General features: G+C 39.8%; 1 protein-coding gene and 1 long non-coding RNA gene across 3 annotated transcripts in view; both read right to left on the minus strand.

The window, feature by feature from the left end:
* LOC122875353 overlaps positions 1 to 3,688 on the minus strand; it is a 5,369-nt gene extending 1,681 nt beyond the window's left edge. Inside the window, exons 1-3 of the long non-coding RNA XR_006377809.1 lie at positions 3,428 to 3,688; positions 1,331 to 1,422; positions 1 to 262 (exon numbers count right to left, since the gene is read on the minus strand). The exon at positions 1 to 262 is cut by the window's left edge and continues 1,681 nt beyond it. This is a non-coding gene — a long non-coding RNA (uncharacterized LOC122875353). The remainder of the gene's footprint in view (positions 263 to 1,330; positions 1,423 to 3,427) is intronic.
* Positions 3,689 to 5,973: 2,285 nt separating this feature from the next.
* LOC122875130 (ubiquitin-conjugating enzyme E2 H-like) lies at positions 5,974 to 15,936 on the minus strand. Of its 2 annotated transcripts, XM_044193953.1 has the most exons (7): positions 15,627 to 15,936; positions 11,565 to 11,641; positions 11,278 to 11,352; positions 11,150 to 11,189; positions 10,803 to 10,855; positions 9,374 to 9,502; positions 5,974 to 8,426 (listed from the first exon to the last, which is right to left on the minus strand). In XM_044193953.1, the coding sequence occupies exons 1-7, from the start codon at positions 15,677 to 15,679 to the stop codon at positions 8,302 to 8,304; spliced, it is 552 nt and encodes a 183-aa protein (XP_044049888.1). In that variant the 5' UTR covers positions 15,680 to 15,936; the 3' UTR covers positions 5,974 to 8,301. The 2 variants fall into 2 exon arrangements, with proteins under 2 accessions (XP_044049888.1, XP_044049890.1); XM_044193955.1 differs by lacking the exons at positions 11,565 to 11,641; positions 15,627 to 15,936 and adding an exon at positions 11,458 to 11,538.
* Between the last annotated feature and the right edge of the window lie 2,173 nt (positions 15,937 to 18,109).

An 18,109-nucleotide genomic window follows, 5' to 3' on the forward strand; every position in this document is an offset into this window, starting at 1 on the left:
GGACATTTTTGGAAAGTGAGGACGGTCCTCACAAAGATAAAAGTACAAGGATGTATGTGTGTGTGTGTGTCCTTGCCTCCTCCCTGTTAGGGATTCTCCCTAAAGAGCTTTGAAGCCTTCCCTGTATCACTACATTGTCTAATCACTCGTACCAGCTGTCAGATGCGTGTTGGCCTCACTCCTTCCTCTCTTTGCGTCCGCTGGCACTACTTAACCTCACATCCTCTGCAGTCGGCCATAATGGACTCTCACAGCGTTCATCCTGAAATATGATGAACATATATCAGCTGTACTACAAGTGATGTGTTTTGTCTTGGTTTGAAATATACTGTACTTTAGTGAGAATTGCAGCTAATTTATGATAAATAATGGACACAGACTCTTGTCTTTTTCTCCATCTATCCTCCATCACTCCTTTCTGTCTTCCCCCTGGGCACCACCTCTTTCTTTATTTTCATACTTTAACCACTCAAAACATAAGGCTCTTAATATTCCCCTTGAAGTTCCCTAAAATCCACACCGTTACACTTGAATCACATACAGTGTATTCTACATCTGCTTCAGTTAAGCTGTCATACTTATAAGTGAAATATTTAAATCCAAGATAAGATACAACTTTAAAGGCAGCATTACATCAACAGACAAATTGTACATGTTTTAGTGCATCATTTTATACACATTTTACTGTAATTCTGCCAGAAATATTTAGCATCTTTGGAAACCTTGGCTTGTTTACTAGAATGTAAAATAAAGTTCCAGGGCTGAAGCCAAGATTTTAGAAATACTGAGGTCTTCTTTCCTTTTTCTGAATTTTCTATATTAATGTAACTGTTGAAATATGTTGAAAAATGTTAATATATCCACAAATTTTATATACACGGTTGTCTAAATTCTGTTTCAAAGCCTTCCCCACAATGCAGTTGAGTTGAATTATGTGGAGAAATACAAAATATCTTTATTTTAATATGTTTTAGGCCTAAAACAGTCAGAATCAGGCTTAAGAAATTCATGTGTGTAATATAACACAAATAAGAGGAGTTTATCATAGAGCATTTTCCAAAGTGTCTGGGGTTTAATGTTTTGACGCAACACTAACATGATCTTTCGTGACTGAGCAGGATCAGGTTGCACCCTAAACTGCTGCTGCTGCTGCTGCTGCTAACACCAACACTGAGGATTTACACCTACAGGCCTTCAGCTGCACAGCCAAACACATGAACATGATTGATTTATTGACCGGGGTAGATGAATGTCAGCTCACTGCTTAATGGCCTGTGTATGGATTTATGGGGTATGTTCCCAGTGGTCAAAAATCTCTTTTGGTTCATACCTTCAGTGTTTGAGGTCGACGATTACACTTAGGGATTGATGTCATGATCAGCTAAGTGAGACCAAAGATGACCCAGAGGGGACGTCATACATCTGAGGGAGGAGAGAGGCAGGACAAAGAGGATTTATAATCTCTGGGGATTTTCCTAACCAGCAGTCTTCGTGGACTTTCTGTATGTGGCTTGTTTTCTGGTTATTCCTCTCAGAAATGGCAAACTTCTTGTGTCCTTGCAGAGTTTCTATGGTGTTCTGAGACTGCAAGAACGCTCAGGGGGATGGTCAAATTTGAACCCCTCACTGCTCCGCCTGCAGTCACTCACACACCCAACAATCACGCCCTCACCCTCAACCTGCCACCCATGTAACCCACTTTTGTAACACCCAGGCCTGTACTGGTGAATAAAATGACAGCTTTGACCTGTCTAACACACATTCCTAAACATAAAATAATCCTCTTCCTGTGATGAGTCCTGGGGACGGTGGAGGGCAGGTAAAAGCTCTCAGTCAGTTGTTGGCAAGTCTAGAACCACCGGATCCTTCCAGCCCACCAGAGTGAGTTCTACCATTGCCAAACACTGTGGGAGAGTGCACCCGTCACGGCCACCAGATCTGTGTGGTGAGTAGGGTTCAGGTTACATGGGACAGCGTCTCAGAGACAGAGCACGAGCCTCCATGGCAACCAGTGATATCTGAGAGGGACGGAGTAATCAATCAGATCCATAGTTCTTTTTCCCCGTCCCTCCCCCCCTCCTGTCTATATGTTTCTCTCTCACAAAGATAACAGAAAAACACAGGACATGCCAGAATATTTACAGCTGAGTGTCTGTCTTGTCCTATATTGGCACTACACATGATTGCTCAAGCAACGAGAAACAAAGCAAAAATGTGCTAGTGCCAAAATGGGCAAAGAAGATGGGAAGTTTCACTTAGTTAAGAGATGACCTGCCTGCAGGTTTCACATTTAAATCAGATGGGGACACGGACACAGGCAGTGTGGTTCTGTCTCTACTCTGTTTATGGCCCTATGGTAATTCACTGATAGTGTGCTGTGACAGTGAATTCTACCAGTGCCATACACAGAACAGGAGGAGATATAAGTGTAGTCCCACATTAAGGTTCAACTCTTATGTCTGCATGTAAAACTTCTGCTGAAGTTTGGGGAGTCTTGTCTTTACAGTCCTGTGCAGAGTGGAAATAAGCAGACTGTATCAGAATCAATGGCATCCTTCCCTCCTCTCTGTTTTGTCCACCACACAAGATGGGGAGCAACCTAAATCCGGCCATGCCATCTGCTACCGGGACAGACAAGCCTGTGGTGCTTACTCCCCAATTCACCCAGTTTCTTTTAGAAAATCTCCACAGAAATTAGCATGTACTTTTAAAAGTTGTCATAGGATTATTGTTGGCTTTAGTAATTTTGGGACATTTCTGGCCTCCATGAGCTCCCTCCTGATCCTGCTGGAGGAGCAGGTCTGCTGCTCAGATTGATTCTGGCTGTAAGGGATGATGTGCTAAGTGATTTTTGAGATGCTCCAAATGGGTCCCAAAGCAGGGCTCATCTTCCCGTTTCCGGGAGAGATCAATAGAGTAAAAAGCGCGAGAGAGAGAGAGAGAGAGAGAGAGAGAGAGAGAGAGAGCATAGACAGACTTCTGAAGTTGCTGCGTTTAGTTGCATGACAACAAAGTCATTTCCTAGTATAATTAAGGATGCAGTGGAGGATAAATCCACCACACCTTGTGTAATTGCCTCTTCCTTTGAAATCTTCAAATGTTTACATTATGAAACATGGAATAGTCTGAAGCTCTTTCACAGAAAACAGAAGCACGTATGAACTCATCATTTTGAAAGAGCAACTGTACAGTTTTTGAGGGCTATTTGTTTGCCTTGTGATGACTATCAGCCTGCCTAGAGGTCATAAAAACCTACTTCTTAATTTACACACTCTTGTAATAACATAAGGTGTCAGTAGCAGCCAGATTACTCTCATTTTGGAAGGGAGTGCATGCATTTACCAAAACGTTGAGCAGGATCTTGCCACATATATTGCAGAGGTCTGTGGATTTGTTTTTTGATATCCAGTATGGGGCTGATTCTTACCTTCTAAAGATGATCCATTATCCTCAATGCACACAACAACACTTTAGTTATAAAAAGACAAGACGAAACGTCTTTGTTGAGGCTCCAAAAGCATCCAGCAGTGGAATAACTACAGACAGTCATTTAATCATATCAAAGATGAGAAAATAGCCCAGTGGTGGTCTTCAGCTGGATGAACTGGGCTGGTGGTACTTTGGTACTTATTCAGCCCGCTGGTCAACGCTGTGTCACTTTACTCTCCATCTCTCCGTCCCTCGCAGCTCCCTGCTTGTTTGGGCTGTATGACTGGGGATTTTAGTGGACAGGTAATTAGTTGGTAAGCATCTTAACCCACTGGCAGTATAGTAATCCACGCCGCCCTCCTCCCTCTCCTTCTGCTGCTTCTATAGGCAGGCCTGCAGCACATTTCCTCTGCGCCTTTTACGCACAGGACGCGCACTGCGGGGACGATGATGATGTACTCTGAAAAGCCGACTGATTGGTAAATTTAATGCTGCCTAAATTAGTTTGGTATACTTCAAACAAAATCAGGATTATGGTCACACGAAAATAAAGTAATTAAAGTTAATGTAATACTACACTAGCCATACAAGCCTGAAATAAAGCAGAGTGATGCCTCGCAATGATGAAAACTTAATATAATCACGATTTAGGATATGTCAGACGCAAAAATTGGTGAACTCTAACTCTTAGCTTTCTTTTACCCTGCTCACTCAACACTTTACATGCTACATAATAAAACCCTGATGTTTGCCACCAGACAGCAGACCTACCAGCATCCACCGGGTGTGGCACCCTGCTGCAGCTAGGCCTGAAGCTCCGCTCTGTCCCGTCCCTGCACGGGACCAAAAGTTTCTCCGAGACCAGGCCTCCTCTGCTCCTCGTTATATACGGGCACCCAAAGGTCCCTCTATGGCTCATTTACCTGCTGTCGGTGATCATTAGACAGATTGCAGGTGGAAAAAGCGACATCATTCTTTCAGCTGATGTGAATCCGTCAGAGTAGGATAGGACGGGTTTGGGTTACGGCTCTTTCAAAGTTGACGCTGAAATCCACCCGTGCAGCCTTTGTCCTTTCCATACATTATGAAGGATGCGCAGCCGGCCAGCAGCGTCTCACCGCCCTCTGCACAGCGCTGCTGCTGCTCGCGTTACTCTGAAATAACTTTAGTACATATTATATCTCTATATTATAAACTAGTAATTACTCGATTTTCTCGATTATTATTCAGTATTTCTGATCTTCTTAAAAAGTAGCTCCACGCTCCAGGTGCCTATAACCCCAAAATTAACTGTACTCCCCCTGTTACATTAAAAAATACCTCAACCATAAAATGCTGCATTAACAGCGTTAAAATCATTCTTTAAAATACATTTTCTGAGATTTTTCTCATCCCCCCTCCCTTATAATCTGAGCTGGAGGACAGCAAGGAAAACAGTCTGTATGAGGGAAAACTAGTTATCACTCTCATACAGGAGCCAGTACTCCAAAAATACTTTTTAATTTTCATATCACAACTATTACATTTAAACTACTTTTTGAACCTATAAAGAATAAGTTTCTCTATAAAATAACCACAATGGTCACATCCTAAACTGCGTCACTGAGTGTGGCGTTACACTCCAGCCAAATTAAACTGATGCTGAAACAAGAAACCTGGATGTGCTCAGAAAGAGGCTGCGCGGCCACATGACAATGAATATTTCATAAGATCATTATAAGCTACTTTCGGCCTGTTGAAGGGCGTCATACTCCTGCGTCTCAACATGCACGAGGACCACCTTCATTCATTCGCTTATTTAAGAGGATCCATATCTGAAACCAGTAGAAATCTAATCCTTCCGTCAGGAAAAGAAAAAAATGATGGAAAGTTAGGCAGGATTTTAAATAAAATGCTTATGTAAGTGACACTTATGAGGTAGTACGTCACAATCACGAGATAAAATGTCAAAATGTTGACTTACTAAATCTAAATTATTAGATGGTGAATCATAATTTCAAAATTTTGACTTACCGTGAGCATTTTCACTTTTATTATGACTAGTGAGACCGTATGAGCCAGCATGCACGATACCAGGACGGTGAAACTGAAGCAGCTAAATGGAATTCAACCACCTTTAATTTTATTGAATGAATTGGGGGTCTTCAAAAAATGAATCATAAATGAAGGTTTATCTAAAACTTGTCTAACTTTGTTATTGGACCTCCTCATTCAGACAGATCAAAGACTTCTACAGTCTACAAGACAGGCAGGCAGGACTGCCATCTAGTGGACGGAGGAGAGACAGATGTTATAATCATTCAGTCAGTGTGATCTTTTCCCAGAATAACACCATTTTGCCGGAGCACATGACTTTAAATACATTACATGTGTGACTAGTCCCAAACCCTGTGAAAATTAGGTTCAACAAATCAGACAATTTGAATAACTAATTTGAATAAAATGGAAATCTTGAGAATAAATGGCAAAGACACAGTCATTTCTTACCACCTGAGGCAATCTACCAGCATGCCATATACACAAGCAAACTACTGACATAGTTCATATATTTTTGTGTTGTTTATTTCCTTCTTCAAGTTACAAGGGAAGCACATTTATTCATTTTTTGCTTTTTAAAAATCAGGAATCTCGACTTGGGCTTAAAAGATAAAAATAAAAACATTCAAACAAATTATAGGCATCAAATATATGTCATTAATAAAAAAATACATAATACACTGATGAATCCAGATAATAACAAACAACAAGGCTGGACAGTGTTGCAAATGACAACTGACTGTGACACCATGTCGTCCTAAGACCTACACCAACATATATTTGGTTAAAGGCTAATTAGAGCCACTTTAACTATTTAACAGATACATTGTTTATGCCATGTCAAAAAAACTGTGACATGCTAGTTTTACCAACCTATGTTAATTCTTAAATGAAAGTAAACCCTCTTGCAAGACACCATGGAAGAGATCCTGATATTACTTTTAAAAAATGATAAAGGGATTATTAATTCAATTTTTGATTCTAATCCATTTTTCTCCAAACAAGAAAAAGCCCATTTTGACGGCAGTAAAGTAAGATTCTAATTTTTGTTTCCTTCCAGAAATAACATTATACAAACTAATCTGCAATGGGATGAGTGCATGTTACAATCATATATCAGGCTTCAAGCCCGGGCTAAAACACAGGCCAGCGTGCCATCATAAAATTTAACAGTTAACTGTCAGTGCTCTTGTAACGCCTCCTCCGCACAACCAGGACACAAGCTTTTAAACTGTCCTCTGAAGAAGAAGAAACCTGTGCCTGAATTTAAGTTTGAACTAATCTGAGATGGCCACTCAAGAGTTTGACACTTTGAGGAACATTATTCACTTATCTTCTCACTTAACCTCGGTGTAAACTCTTCCAGTGTGAAGAGGATTTCCTTCCTAGATATGAAACTAAGCTTGTAGATCCATTAGATTTTGGTCCCACCATTTGGAAAACAACAGACCATCAACAGCATAAAACAGTAAATGCGACAGTGTTGAATAGCTGAAACAAAGAGCACTTCTGTCTGATAACGTAAATCATCTTTTATGGACACATTTGCATAAGAAGGGGGAGCAGGGGTGTAACATGTCTTTGGAGGATTTGATTCAACAAAGAGTCATCCCACAGACAAAGATGTATTAACTCCTTATCTTTACAGGACAATAAGTCTTTAAACTAGTGTGTTATATAAGTATTAAACCATACATTATGATAGGATTCACCACCCGCAAAAAAAACCAAAAAACAGCTAACTATCCCTACGCAAGTCAAACACCTATTATAGTTCAACACAAGCAATAGGCAAAGTTAAGAAGTTCAACAATTCAACAAGGACCTGGATAAACCCCACCAAACCCGCCCTGGCTCACAGAGGTCCTGCACACAGGCGTCCTCCCCATGTCTACGGTGTTACAGCTCCACAAAGCCCTACACAACTTTACTTCTGGGTCATGCCACAATATACAAAGATACTCAAACACTTTCCTAAAACGGAGAGGAGGAGGAGGAGATGGGTGCTGAAGAGGAGAAGGATCAGGACTGTAAACCTTCTCCTGATTTCTGCTGAGCATCAGGAGTCAGTACAACAGAGATTATCAATACGCCATGATTCTCCCTGGATTACATTCATGCATGCACACAAACACACAAACACACGCTGTGGTGTTGTCTTGGTTGAAGCATTGGTTGTTTGATGGTGTGTGACGTGTCAGCAGGGTTGCACCGAGGGCGGTCCTGTCAGAGAGGCCGTCTGCAGTCACACCAGTCTGCACACGGTGAACACGCGAAGGCACTGTGTCCTTCTAGTCTTCAGCTCCCTGGAAGTGATGATTGTAATGGCAACTCCTCGGGGCAGCAGTGTCCAAAGAATGAAAGGTGACACAAAAATGCGAATCCACCCTCGTTTGAAGCTGACACCGCTCAGAAACCGTGGATTGTCATCCTGCAGTCCTCTGTTGGTAAAATGTTGAATAAAGATAAGAAAAAAACTAACTTCAGCATGTTATGTCAGTCCTCCTCCTGCGTTGGTCTCACTGCTCAGGCTGGACTTCAAACAGTGTGAAAGCCTTGACTGAAGCCACTAGAGATGGAAATAAATGATGCACTCCTTTCTGATCTAAACAGGCTCTCGGGGCGAAGAGGAGGGCGAAGGGCAGGTGGTTATAAATTCCTAAGTAAGGGTTCATATTCTGCAATATCACACTGCAAATCCTTGTGTAGCAATACAAATCCTTGTGTTGCTGTAAAAAAATGTCTTGTTTAAATATGAATATAGTACTGAGTTTCTGCTCTTTAGGAAATGACAGTCTGTTGTGAGGTGAAGGGGACGGGATCTCCCCCCCTTCACTACAACTCCATGTCCTGAGCCTCGTCCTCCGAAAAGTCTGACATGGAGCTCTCGGAAGAGGAGTCACCCCCTCCCTCCTCCTGCTCCTTTAGAGCCTCCTCTGTGGCATACTTCTGGATGTACTCTGAGAAAGACACACAAGGAGGAAGCCAGACAGATGACAGAGTCATTTCAGCTCTGTAGTCACAGTTTACAGCATTTGAAAAAAAAAAACATTTTTTTACCAGTTTACAAAACTATCTCAACTCAAGTTTTTACATCTGGCTGAAGTGGAAAAGTTGGTGTATCGATAAAAATAAAATGCGACAAAGTGAATACGTGGAAACAGTTAATAAATTATGACGTACATGAAGCATGGGACTTAAACATCACTCAAGCTTCTTCAGGTTTGACTGGCGCTCTTTTAATGACATCATCTCATTGCGGCCTCTTCTTCTGCAATGGTTTAATGGCACCCGACTAGAGAATTAGCGCCAACAACTGTTTATCTCGATGAACCAACTCCTAATATTTGCACAACAGTAGTGGATGGAAACGCACATTAATTCACATTTTCTTCTGCAGATTTTCTGGAAATGCGCTACATTTGGCTGTTTTTTGGGCTACAGTCGAAAGCTCCAGAACAAGCGAGTATGTGGACCTTGAGTTGAGATAGTTTTGTCACCTGATGTTTTCACCAAGTCTGGTCCTCATTAAATAATATCTACTGGTTAAAAATGAGTAAAACTTCTAGTTTTGTTCAAATATAACCTGTTTCCATTAATATTCACATGCACACACACCTTGTGCAGTATTAATAATAATAATAATGTCTGTTTTATGTTTGACTCGTCATGTGACAGAAACCCCTAAACTATTGGAAATACAGGCTGTATTTTGATTGCAAGTTGCAATCATGTCTGACATGGTTTATGACGATATGATTAAATAGCTCCTTACAAAATCACAGTTGCATTCTGGGAGTGCACAAGATCAAAATTTTATATTCCCCAAATGCAGATATGTTGAGAAAAACAGGGATACCTACAATAACTATATACATGTTTTCAGTGTAAGACACTGGTGCCCTACCTTTGATCTTGTGTTTATAATCCTCTGGCCGGTGCAGGTACATGGCAGCTGCGTCCCCGTTCAGAGGGTCGATGGGGTTGGGGTAGGCGAGCAGCTGAGGAAGGAACGACTCAAAGATGTTGGTGAGGTCTAGTGGATGTGGGGAGAAAGATGAGTCAGTACAGAGAACAACAAAGCTACAGATAGATATCAGCAAGCTGGATGAGCTCTCATTACTCCCAACACCGAGTCATTCCATCGTGTGTGTAGCTACAACACAATCCACTAGAGGTCACTCTTGTAACGAAATATTTAATTCAAATTGAACTATTTCTATTGAAAAATAGAAACACATTAACATCTAACCACGCTGATTGGGCACATTTCACAGAAGCTATCATCTCACCAATTATTATTACATGAAAATTATTTTGAAAGTACATCATCTGTTTTGCTGTTTCTTTGAGGCGTTCTAAAGATGTCACAACCATTTTGGGCTTTTTGTGTATCTGAATTTGCCGTCAGCTGCAGTTGAGCGTGTCTGTCTGTCAGCCTAAAACAACTTTCAGATTCATAATTTAACAAGTACTGGATTTTTTTAAGGATAAACATCAATTAAATATCATGTTGAGACTCACTATATTCAATATTGTGATGTTCTGGTTTCAATAACACCTAAACAAAACCATAATGCTACTTCAATCAAGGTTCAAACAAGGTTACTAACTGTATTCTTCCATTTTTCCAACTGTTGTGTCTGTTTGTCATTATAGCTAAAGATTATTATCTGTGCTAACTGCTTATCACACCAGTGTCACACCGCCCCCGCAAAACACACAAATACTTATCAGGGTGTTTTTACATACACATGTCTAAAAAACAAACAAAGCTGTGGATCAAAAGCAAGAATAGATAAACTTAGCTGTCTCTCAGCTCTGATACAATCTGTGATACATTCTCAGACCACTCCCTCTTTTAAACACTGATTGTTTTAAATTTTAAAACAAATGCACCCTTTGCCATTAAGTCCAAAGGGTTTAAAACATCTATTTTAAACGCTGATGTACTGTTGAAATAGCTATGAACTATGAGTTCAAGCATCTGTTAAAGGCCTAAAGACTCAAATGTAACCCTAAATCTGGGCACTATTGATAGGAGTTTTACATTCATTGTAACGCTCACTTGAACAACAGAAACTATCCCTTCCAGGTGAGTGTGTTCACCCCACTCTCTGTCAAGAGTCCTCTCAGGCACAGGACCTTCTTATCTATCAGTGCTCAATGCATGACCTCAATACAGGCAGCCATTATCACTAAAGTGTAAGCCGATTAAACCGAGATGCTGTGCCCAAAGCTGCACTGTAGAGGTATAAGCTGCTCGCTCTGTGTGTCTTTTTATTGACTATTATTGTCAGTCAGTTTAACTGACGCAAGCTGTGGCTGTGACCTACCGTAGAGAGCTGTCCATGTCTGGTTAATGACATCTAGACACACTGTTCCTGACCTGAAAAATATTAAAAACACTGAGCACAACATAATAACCTAGCAGAGGTTGTCAAAGCAAAGCAGAGGTGACCTGAACAAGAAACAAAACAGCAGCTTTTCCTGCATAGTATGAATCATTTCTAATGTGCTAAACATGAGGATATGCTTCAGGCAACATTTACAATTATGAAATTATTTGTATGCAACTCTCAGGTTGCTGCCATAAAAATCTATTCACTCTTTGCCATGTTGACTGATTAAATAAGCATTAAGCACTGCAGAATGATGTCTAAAATACTGTGGGCCTACTTACGCTTCATCAATGTTGGGATGAAAGATTTTATTCATGAATCCTGTTAAATAAAGAAGCAGCAGGTTTTAATCATTGTAGAATACCATTTAATATGGAGCTTTCAAGGCTTCACCACAACACTTTCATACCTATTGATGGTGATTTGAAGGGGTACTTATCTGGTAGGTCCACTCGGACCTTCCACACGCCTCCTTCATACGCAGCTGGAAAGAAACGATAGATAAATCGACTGAAACACATTCCCAAACTAAAACAGTGTCACACAAAATAGTATTATCCAGGATGTTAAAATGAATGTTTTAACTTACAAGGAAAACTGATTCGTTGCTGATTAAATTTACAGTACACTGGTGAAATGCTGGTCAATGAGAGGGAGAATCAATGGGAAAATGGGTAAATTTCAGGAGGCTCTTACTTCCAGGTGGTCCGTGGAACTTGACCACAAACTCATTGAGTCCACTGAGGATGGTGACCTCATGCTTGCTCTCAATGCTGACAGCTCGTTAAGGAAAAAGGTATACCCGAAAAACAAGCAACAGGAGAGGCAGATAATTCAAACAATATCACACACATGTTCAATAAAAACGATTCCAAAACAGGCTGAGCTGCTCTCTGTAAATTTGAGGTTGGTCACTCTGGGCAGAGGTCAAACATAGGAACATGAGCCATGGCAGTGAGATCAATACTGCAGTGTCAGACAAATTCAACCAACAGACAGGTCTCCTTAACAACAAAAAAAAACCTCACACTCAGCACGGAATAACAACTTATCAAACATGAAGATAGCTGTCAATCTTACAGTAGAAAAGTTAACAACCAAAGAGTAGACTACAGATGAGCAAACAACATCATGAAAGTGCTTTGGCTGATAAGTTAATCACCACAGATTATTATTCGCTATAAAAAAAGGGAAAATACTGATTGCACAGACATCAGTGGAGGGTCTACCAACTATCAAACATTATGAGGCTCAGTGTATTAAGCAGAAATGGGCTGCCTTCAGACTGATGGGAACTTTCATCTGTTTTGCAGGTAACGACAGCTAGAAAAGATGGTAGGTGACTTGGGTGGGGAAGATGTGTCATAATCACAGCGTGTGGTGACAACAAGAGACATGAGACAGAGTCAACTGTCTGAAGGCAACACAGAAAGGTTGAACATATTCAGTCAACGTCTGTGTGAGTCTGACACAATGGCAGATGGAGGAGAAAAACCCACAAGAAACTGTCACACCCTGTTTCATCATCCTGTCATAAATCCTTCTGTCATCTCTAGCCCGACAATCTAACCAAGGTAACGTACGGATGCTAATTTAGCCAAACTGCTGGAGCACAAATAATCACGCTTCATAGCTTGATTACATAACTGTCAGGAGGCAAAAGAACTGTAAAATCTAGCAGAGAAGATGGATTAAAAAGCTCAGTCACTCAATAGAAAAAGGTTTGCAAACCACTGACAAGAAGACAGAACAGCTGCTCTTGCAATCTAAATGCAATCTAAGGCAACGGGTCCTATAAATAAAACCTGTTTTAGAAGTAGACTTGTGGAGTAAAAATGTGCATCTCTCTCTCTTACGCCTTTCCCCAAGGGTTATCCATAGACACCCAAGCATATGCTCACTCAAAAATAATGTAACTACACAAGGGAAAACCTTTATTTTGACAATAGCTCACGGTGCACTGTGATTTATCAGCACTGATGATAGCTTCTGATACAAAGAGAAGAGCTGTTTATTTTTTTTACCCAATTGGTACATAACATTGAGTTTGTCTGCTCTAATTCCATCTGTGCAATTAAACTACACATTTACTAAATCTACTGACCTACAGTAGACCACGTGACAATCCATTTGGTCAAACCTGATCTACATGTGTTGGACAAACACTGATAAAGTAAAACAGCAGGAATGACAGCTGCGGCAGCAGGCCAGAAGCAACTGTGCTCTGACACAGTGGTTCAGTCTAACATATCTGATTTAAAGCCAAAACATAAAACTTTGTGTGGCATCTCCTGTTAAACAGTGCTGCTACACTCAGGATTGGGAACTGCTGAAACAATATCCACAACAGAAGAACTGACGGATCCTAACATGTTTTTCCTTAGTGGCTCTCACTGTCTATTCTTGGCTTTCTCATCTATATTTTATAATGATGTCAATGAAATAAAACAATAGTAATAATAAAAAAACAATCTTATTTCATTTTTTTTTGCATTTTGTTTGCATCTTTATAGACATGACTGTACGTTGGTGATCGTGCCTGTGGTAAAAATGTACTATGTTACTATCACCATGCAGCACTGCCTTTATATACTCAAAAGTACATAAACCCATTAAAGAATACCATTTTACCTGGGCATCACTAAACATGCCTGCACTTGAGCATGTTACATGTGGCTCTTACCAACAGCCTCAAGTGGGGGTTAACATCACAAGCATAATTAATTAATTAATAATAGGTTCAATGACTGGTTATTATATAGATTAAATAAAAATATGTACATTTCAGGAATAAAAGGAAGTGTTACATTGAAGTGAATCATTGAATCAACACTGATAAAACTTTATAAATCCCTCCCAAATACATGTTTGGGTGTATTAGGTCAAATTTTCTATTTTCAAACTGACTGTGATTAAAATCTAAACAAGTTTTAACTCAAACTTTCTAACAACTTTTTAAAAAAACCTTGAAATTTAAATACTCTGCATATTAACATAATTCTTATTCACTATTAGCATCAGAGGTAAAAGGTTTAAAAAAACCAATGTAATCTTAACATACTCAATTATAAAGGACTAAAGCTATACTCACTAGTAGGGGTGCAACTAATGATTATTGTCATTCTCAATTAGCATTTCAATAAGTGTTTTGATTAACCTATTAGTCTATAAAATGTCAGAAAATCCCAGAGACCAAGGTGATGTCTTCAAATTGCTTGTTTTGTCTGAGCAGTTTACAAAACAAAGAAACAAAAGCTGACTTCATGACTTGAACGATTATCATAACTGTTGCCGATGAATTTTCTATTAATCGACTAATCAATTAATCAACTAATTGTTTCAGCACTAGTTGTCTGTCTGTTTTGAAGACCCTAGTTCTGTTGAGGTGAAAACAACATGTTCACCCACTCAGCTTCAGTATAGTGTGTAGCCCCCCCTGTCCCCTGCCATGGACTGGATGTTCCCAGCCCCCATCCTTGCATGTGCCCCGTGCAGCACGCTTGTTGTTCCTCGATCAGCTGTGTGTGAAGCCCTGCCCTCTACCGTGTTCCGGATGGTAACAGGCTGACCAATCAGAGAGCAGCATCTAGCTGCAGGACAAAAACAAAACAATTCAGCTCACGCTGTCAGAAATCCTTTCATGCAAACTTCAGCTGATAACTGCAAATAATTAGCAATAATACTAAAATAGACATTCGACGATTACTTATTACAAGAAGACGATGCCAGTAGTCAGCAGTAGACAAATTAAAACAATGTGACATTACACCTCAGAGAGTAATGTTATTGAGAAAAAAAATTAATTAAAAAGGATAATACATCCATTATTATTTTTCTTTTAGCATGGTTAAACTAAGATAAAATTATTTCAGCTTATTTAGGCTTCATAATTTTTTTTACTGTATAATTTGTGGTAAATACACCAACCGCGACTTATTCACTATGAATACTATTTATGCTTTGCTTATCTCAAATTTGCATGATTTTTTTGTATTTGGGCAACAATTTAAAAAAAGGTCCAAATCTCTTTTTCTGTTCTCTAACGTTAATTAATATACCCTTAGTTAGCTGTCGACTTTGCAATTGTCAAAGATCGTCTCTGTTAGGCTACATCGACTGTTCTCTGTTGGTGATAGCATGCTACACATCTAGCTAGCTTGACATTAACGTTACAAAATCACGAAAAAATAAATGTGTTTTTCCGAAGAAGCGTTTCCAAACTGTAAAAAAGTCCTCGCTAATCCTTCACATTGTGTTGTCAGTCCGGTGAGACCTGCATATTATTGTCTAACAGGCTAACTTCTCGTCTCCAAGCTAAGGCTAACAATGTTCAAAGCGAACACAGCCAACGTTATATGTTGCGACAGATTCCGTTGCTAAATCTCGATTGGTACAAACAAGCTAATGTATTAGCAAGCTAACGCTGGCTAACAGGCAAGTGAGTTCACACAAATAACGTTATACGTGTAGCTTCCTCGCCATTCTGCTAACTTACCAGTGAGCTAGCTGACGTTAGCCAAACCGCAGAATCTAACGTTAGACACAAAGCTAGCTACCCATTAACATCAAAGTCTTTAGCGTTAACGGTACACACTTTACACAAAATCTATTAACCACACATAGCTAGTAGCCACATAATATACATCCTTAGAACAGCCGCCGGGAACAAATTATGTAATTAATCAACATTACAGAGCTGACAATTGTTATAAAACAAGACGTGCCTATTTAGGCTTGATTATGTTCTGGAAAGGATACAGTTTCACCACGTCGGTATCCATTCGCCTCTTGCCCGGACTTGGAGACGACATTTTTGTATTCCTTTTCAGAAGTGATCTAAAAATACTGCAGCGATGAGGCTACCTCAACCTTTCAGCTTGAAAATACCTACAAGCCCTCTGGACTGTATCAACAGCCTTCCCACACTGTCCATAAACAAGATCCTAGCTGCAACATCGCCCACTTTTTTCTCCTCTCAGTGGATCTTGAGTGTTTCCCTGACCAGCTCTGCCTGGTTGAGTCCTGTCCTGAAGACTCCCTCTGCCAGTGACATCAACCTCCGGCGACCAGACTGAGGAGAGGAGGGGCTCAGGTATAGAAATACGCCAAACAGAACACAACTACACTGTCAGTCTGTTATTTATGACATGAATAAAAGTGCTAGGATCATTCCTGTGAATATGGGAGTCGACATTTAAATATAACATTGACTTCTGACTTGTTTTTGGTGAAACTGGTCAAATAGTGCTTAAAAGATGAAGCGCGTGCCTGTCTATCATGCCTACATCTATCATCATATTAGCCTATTGGAAGGCTGAATCCAGCACTTTAGGCCAAAGTTGTGCTTCTTCACAGGCACTCTGTGTCCAAGAAAGATATGAATTATAATTTGTTTTAGCATCTTATCCCACACGTTATTTTGGCCAATATGTATTAGTTGGTGAAGAAATAACATTTCCAGTACAGTCAGTATAAGAGTATGAGATAATACACTTGCCAGTTTATTAAGTACACCTAAAACTAATGCAGTCCAACACAGCAGTCAGTCCTGCAATAAATCCTAAGTTCATGAAGGTTATAATGTTATAATGTTTTTTGTTGAAACTGTTTTAGAGATGTGTTGATTCAACTGTATGATCACTTTGGAGAATGTAGTTTGTGCTGCTGTTTGACTGTATTGCATCATACTGAAAGGTGTTTCTAATATTTACTCATCTCATCTTACTCACCCCCCCCCCCCCCATAAAAAACAATAAAACATTCCACTCAGCCCCTTTCAGAAAACATAGATAACAATTTACAATAAGTAAATTAAATAAAGTGTGATCTTCTTGAAAGCTGCAGATGTATTAGTATTATTGTACTTTTCTTGCTTAATATTGCCATTCTGTTTCTTCTGTCTTCTGTATGCTCTACATATGACACTTATTGCATGTCTGTCTGTCCTGTAAGAGGGATCCATCCCCTCTTGCTCTTCCTGAGGTTTCTTCACTTTTTTTCTCCAATTTTCTTAACCAAATAAAGGGTCTAAAGACAGAGGGTGACATAAGTTGTACAGAATGTAAAGCCCTTTGAGGCAATTTTGTGATTTTGACTATAAATGTCCTAGACTATGACATTGGCTTGACATATTAGTCAATCTTGATGAAGTACAGGTGGATGTAAGCTTGTTAATCCAGTGTAAGTGGAAAAAAATCAGACTTCCATTTTACCAAAATATATATTTTCCGAGGACCACTGGCAAGTAGAATAAAAAACTATATTTAACATAATGGTCTACAGTCAGTGAGCTCAGGTCACCCAAAATCCATTCCCGCATACTGCTGTTTGAAAGGAGATCTGCAATAGCAGCTGAAATCCTGTTTCTATGTCTGCAATAGTGTATGTGTGTAAATGTAAACATGTAGGCACATGAAAACACATTTTAGATGTGTGAAAAAGTCACATAGGTCTTTGGTGGTCACAGTATGACCTCCTCAGGTCATCTTGCTTGTCATAAGATAGTACAGTATACAAAATCTTTGTTTTGTATATGTCCATATTAGAAATCACATCAGCACATTTTGTCTCATAACTCATCCAGCCATGTGGAGCCAGGAGGAGAGCCATGGATGTGACTAAAACAAAATGTCTGTCACAACTGTTTGTCAAATGTCACTCATGCTGTAGTCATCTTCATCTGAGTGTGTAAATCTCTGTTTTTGCCTGGTGGCTTTGAAATGGTGTCACCATTGTTAGCGTCTGTGCACCACATTGTTCACGCCTTACCAAACTGCATAGCCATGACAAATTTCTCTGTTAATGAAACTATGCAGAGTCACACTGTAGTTCAAGTCATGTAACTTGACTCCATACCTGTTCATATAAAGACACTAAAAACCTGTTGCGTGACTCTGTCCCTAAAGGTTTGATTTAGAGGTGTACATGTTGTCTGATGAGATCCTGTCTCATGGAAGTTTATAATGGACAAAACTTTTGAGGGAGCACCAAACAAAACTCAGGTGGTAATCAGTCTGCAGGGACAGATTTGTGCAAAACGTTGATTTTGTGTGCAACTTAAGGCTTCTGGTAAAAACTTTTCAAAACTGAATTGTCATGTTCTCAGAGGTTGTTGAATATGATGATGGCTAGTGCACTTTCTCCGACTGGAGATTCATAATTTCTGTTGGCCTTCCATGTTTCTATGTTAATACAGAACAATACAACAGCACGCTGTTAAGCCTGTCTCACATGGCAGGTTT

This window comes from Siniperca chuatsi, linkage group LG4 (assembly GCF_020085105.1).
Source record: "Siniperca chuatsi isolate FFG_IHB_CAS linkage group LG4, ASM2008510v1, whole genome shotgun sequence".
Classification (NCBI taxonomy): domain Eukaryota; kingdom Metazoa; phylum Chordata; class Actinopteri; order Centrarchiformes; family Sinipercidae; genus Siniperca; species Siniperca chuatsi.

What these genes read in the sequence shown, in the direction of transcription:
- LOC122875130 (XM_044193953.1), bottom strand. Translation starts at nt 15,679, where the DNA reads ATGTCGTCTCCAAGTCCGGGCAAGAGGCGAATGGATACCGACGTGGTG. An exon ending in GTTCCACGGACCACCTGGAA is followed by an intron (nt 11,353 to 11,564) that starts GTAAGAGCCTCC and finishes GTTTCTTTCCAG; the next exon opens with CTGCGTATGAAGGAGGCGTG. An exon ending in CTTCAAATCACCATCAATAG is followed by an intron (nt 11,190 to 11,277) that starts GTATGAAAGTGT and finishes TTTATTTAACAG; the next exon opens with GATTCATGAATAAAATCTTT.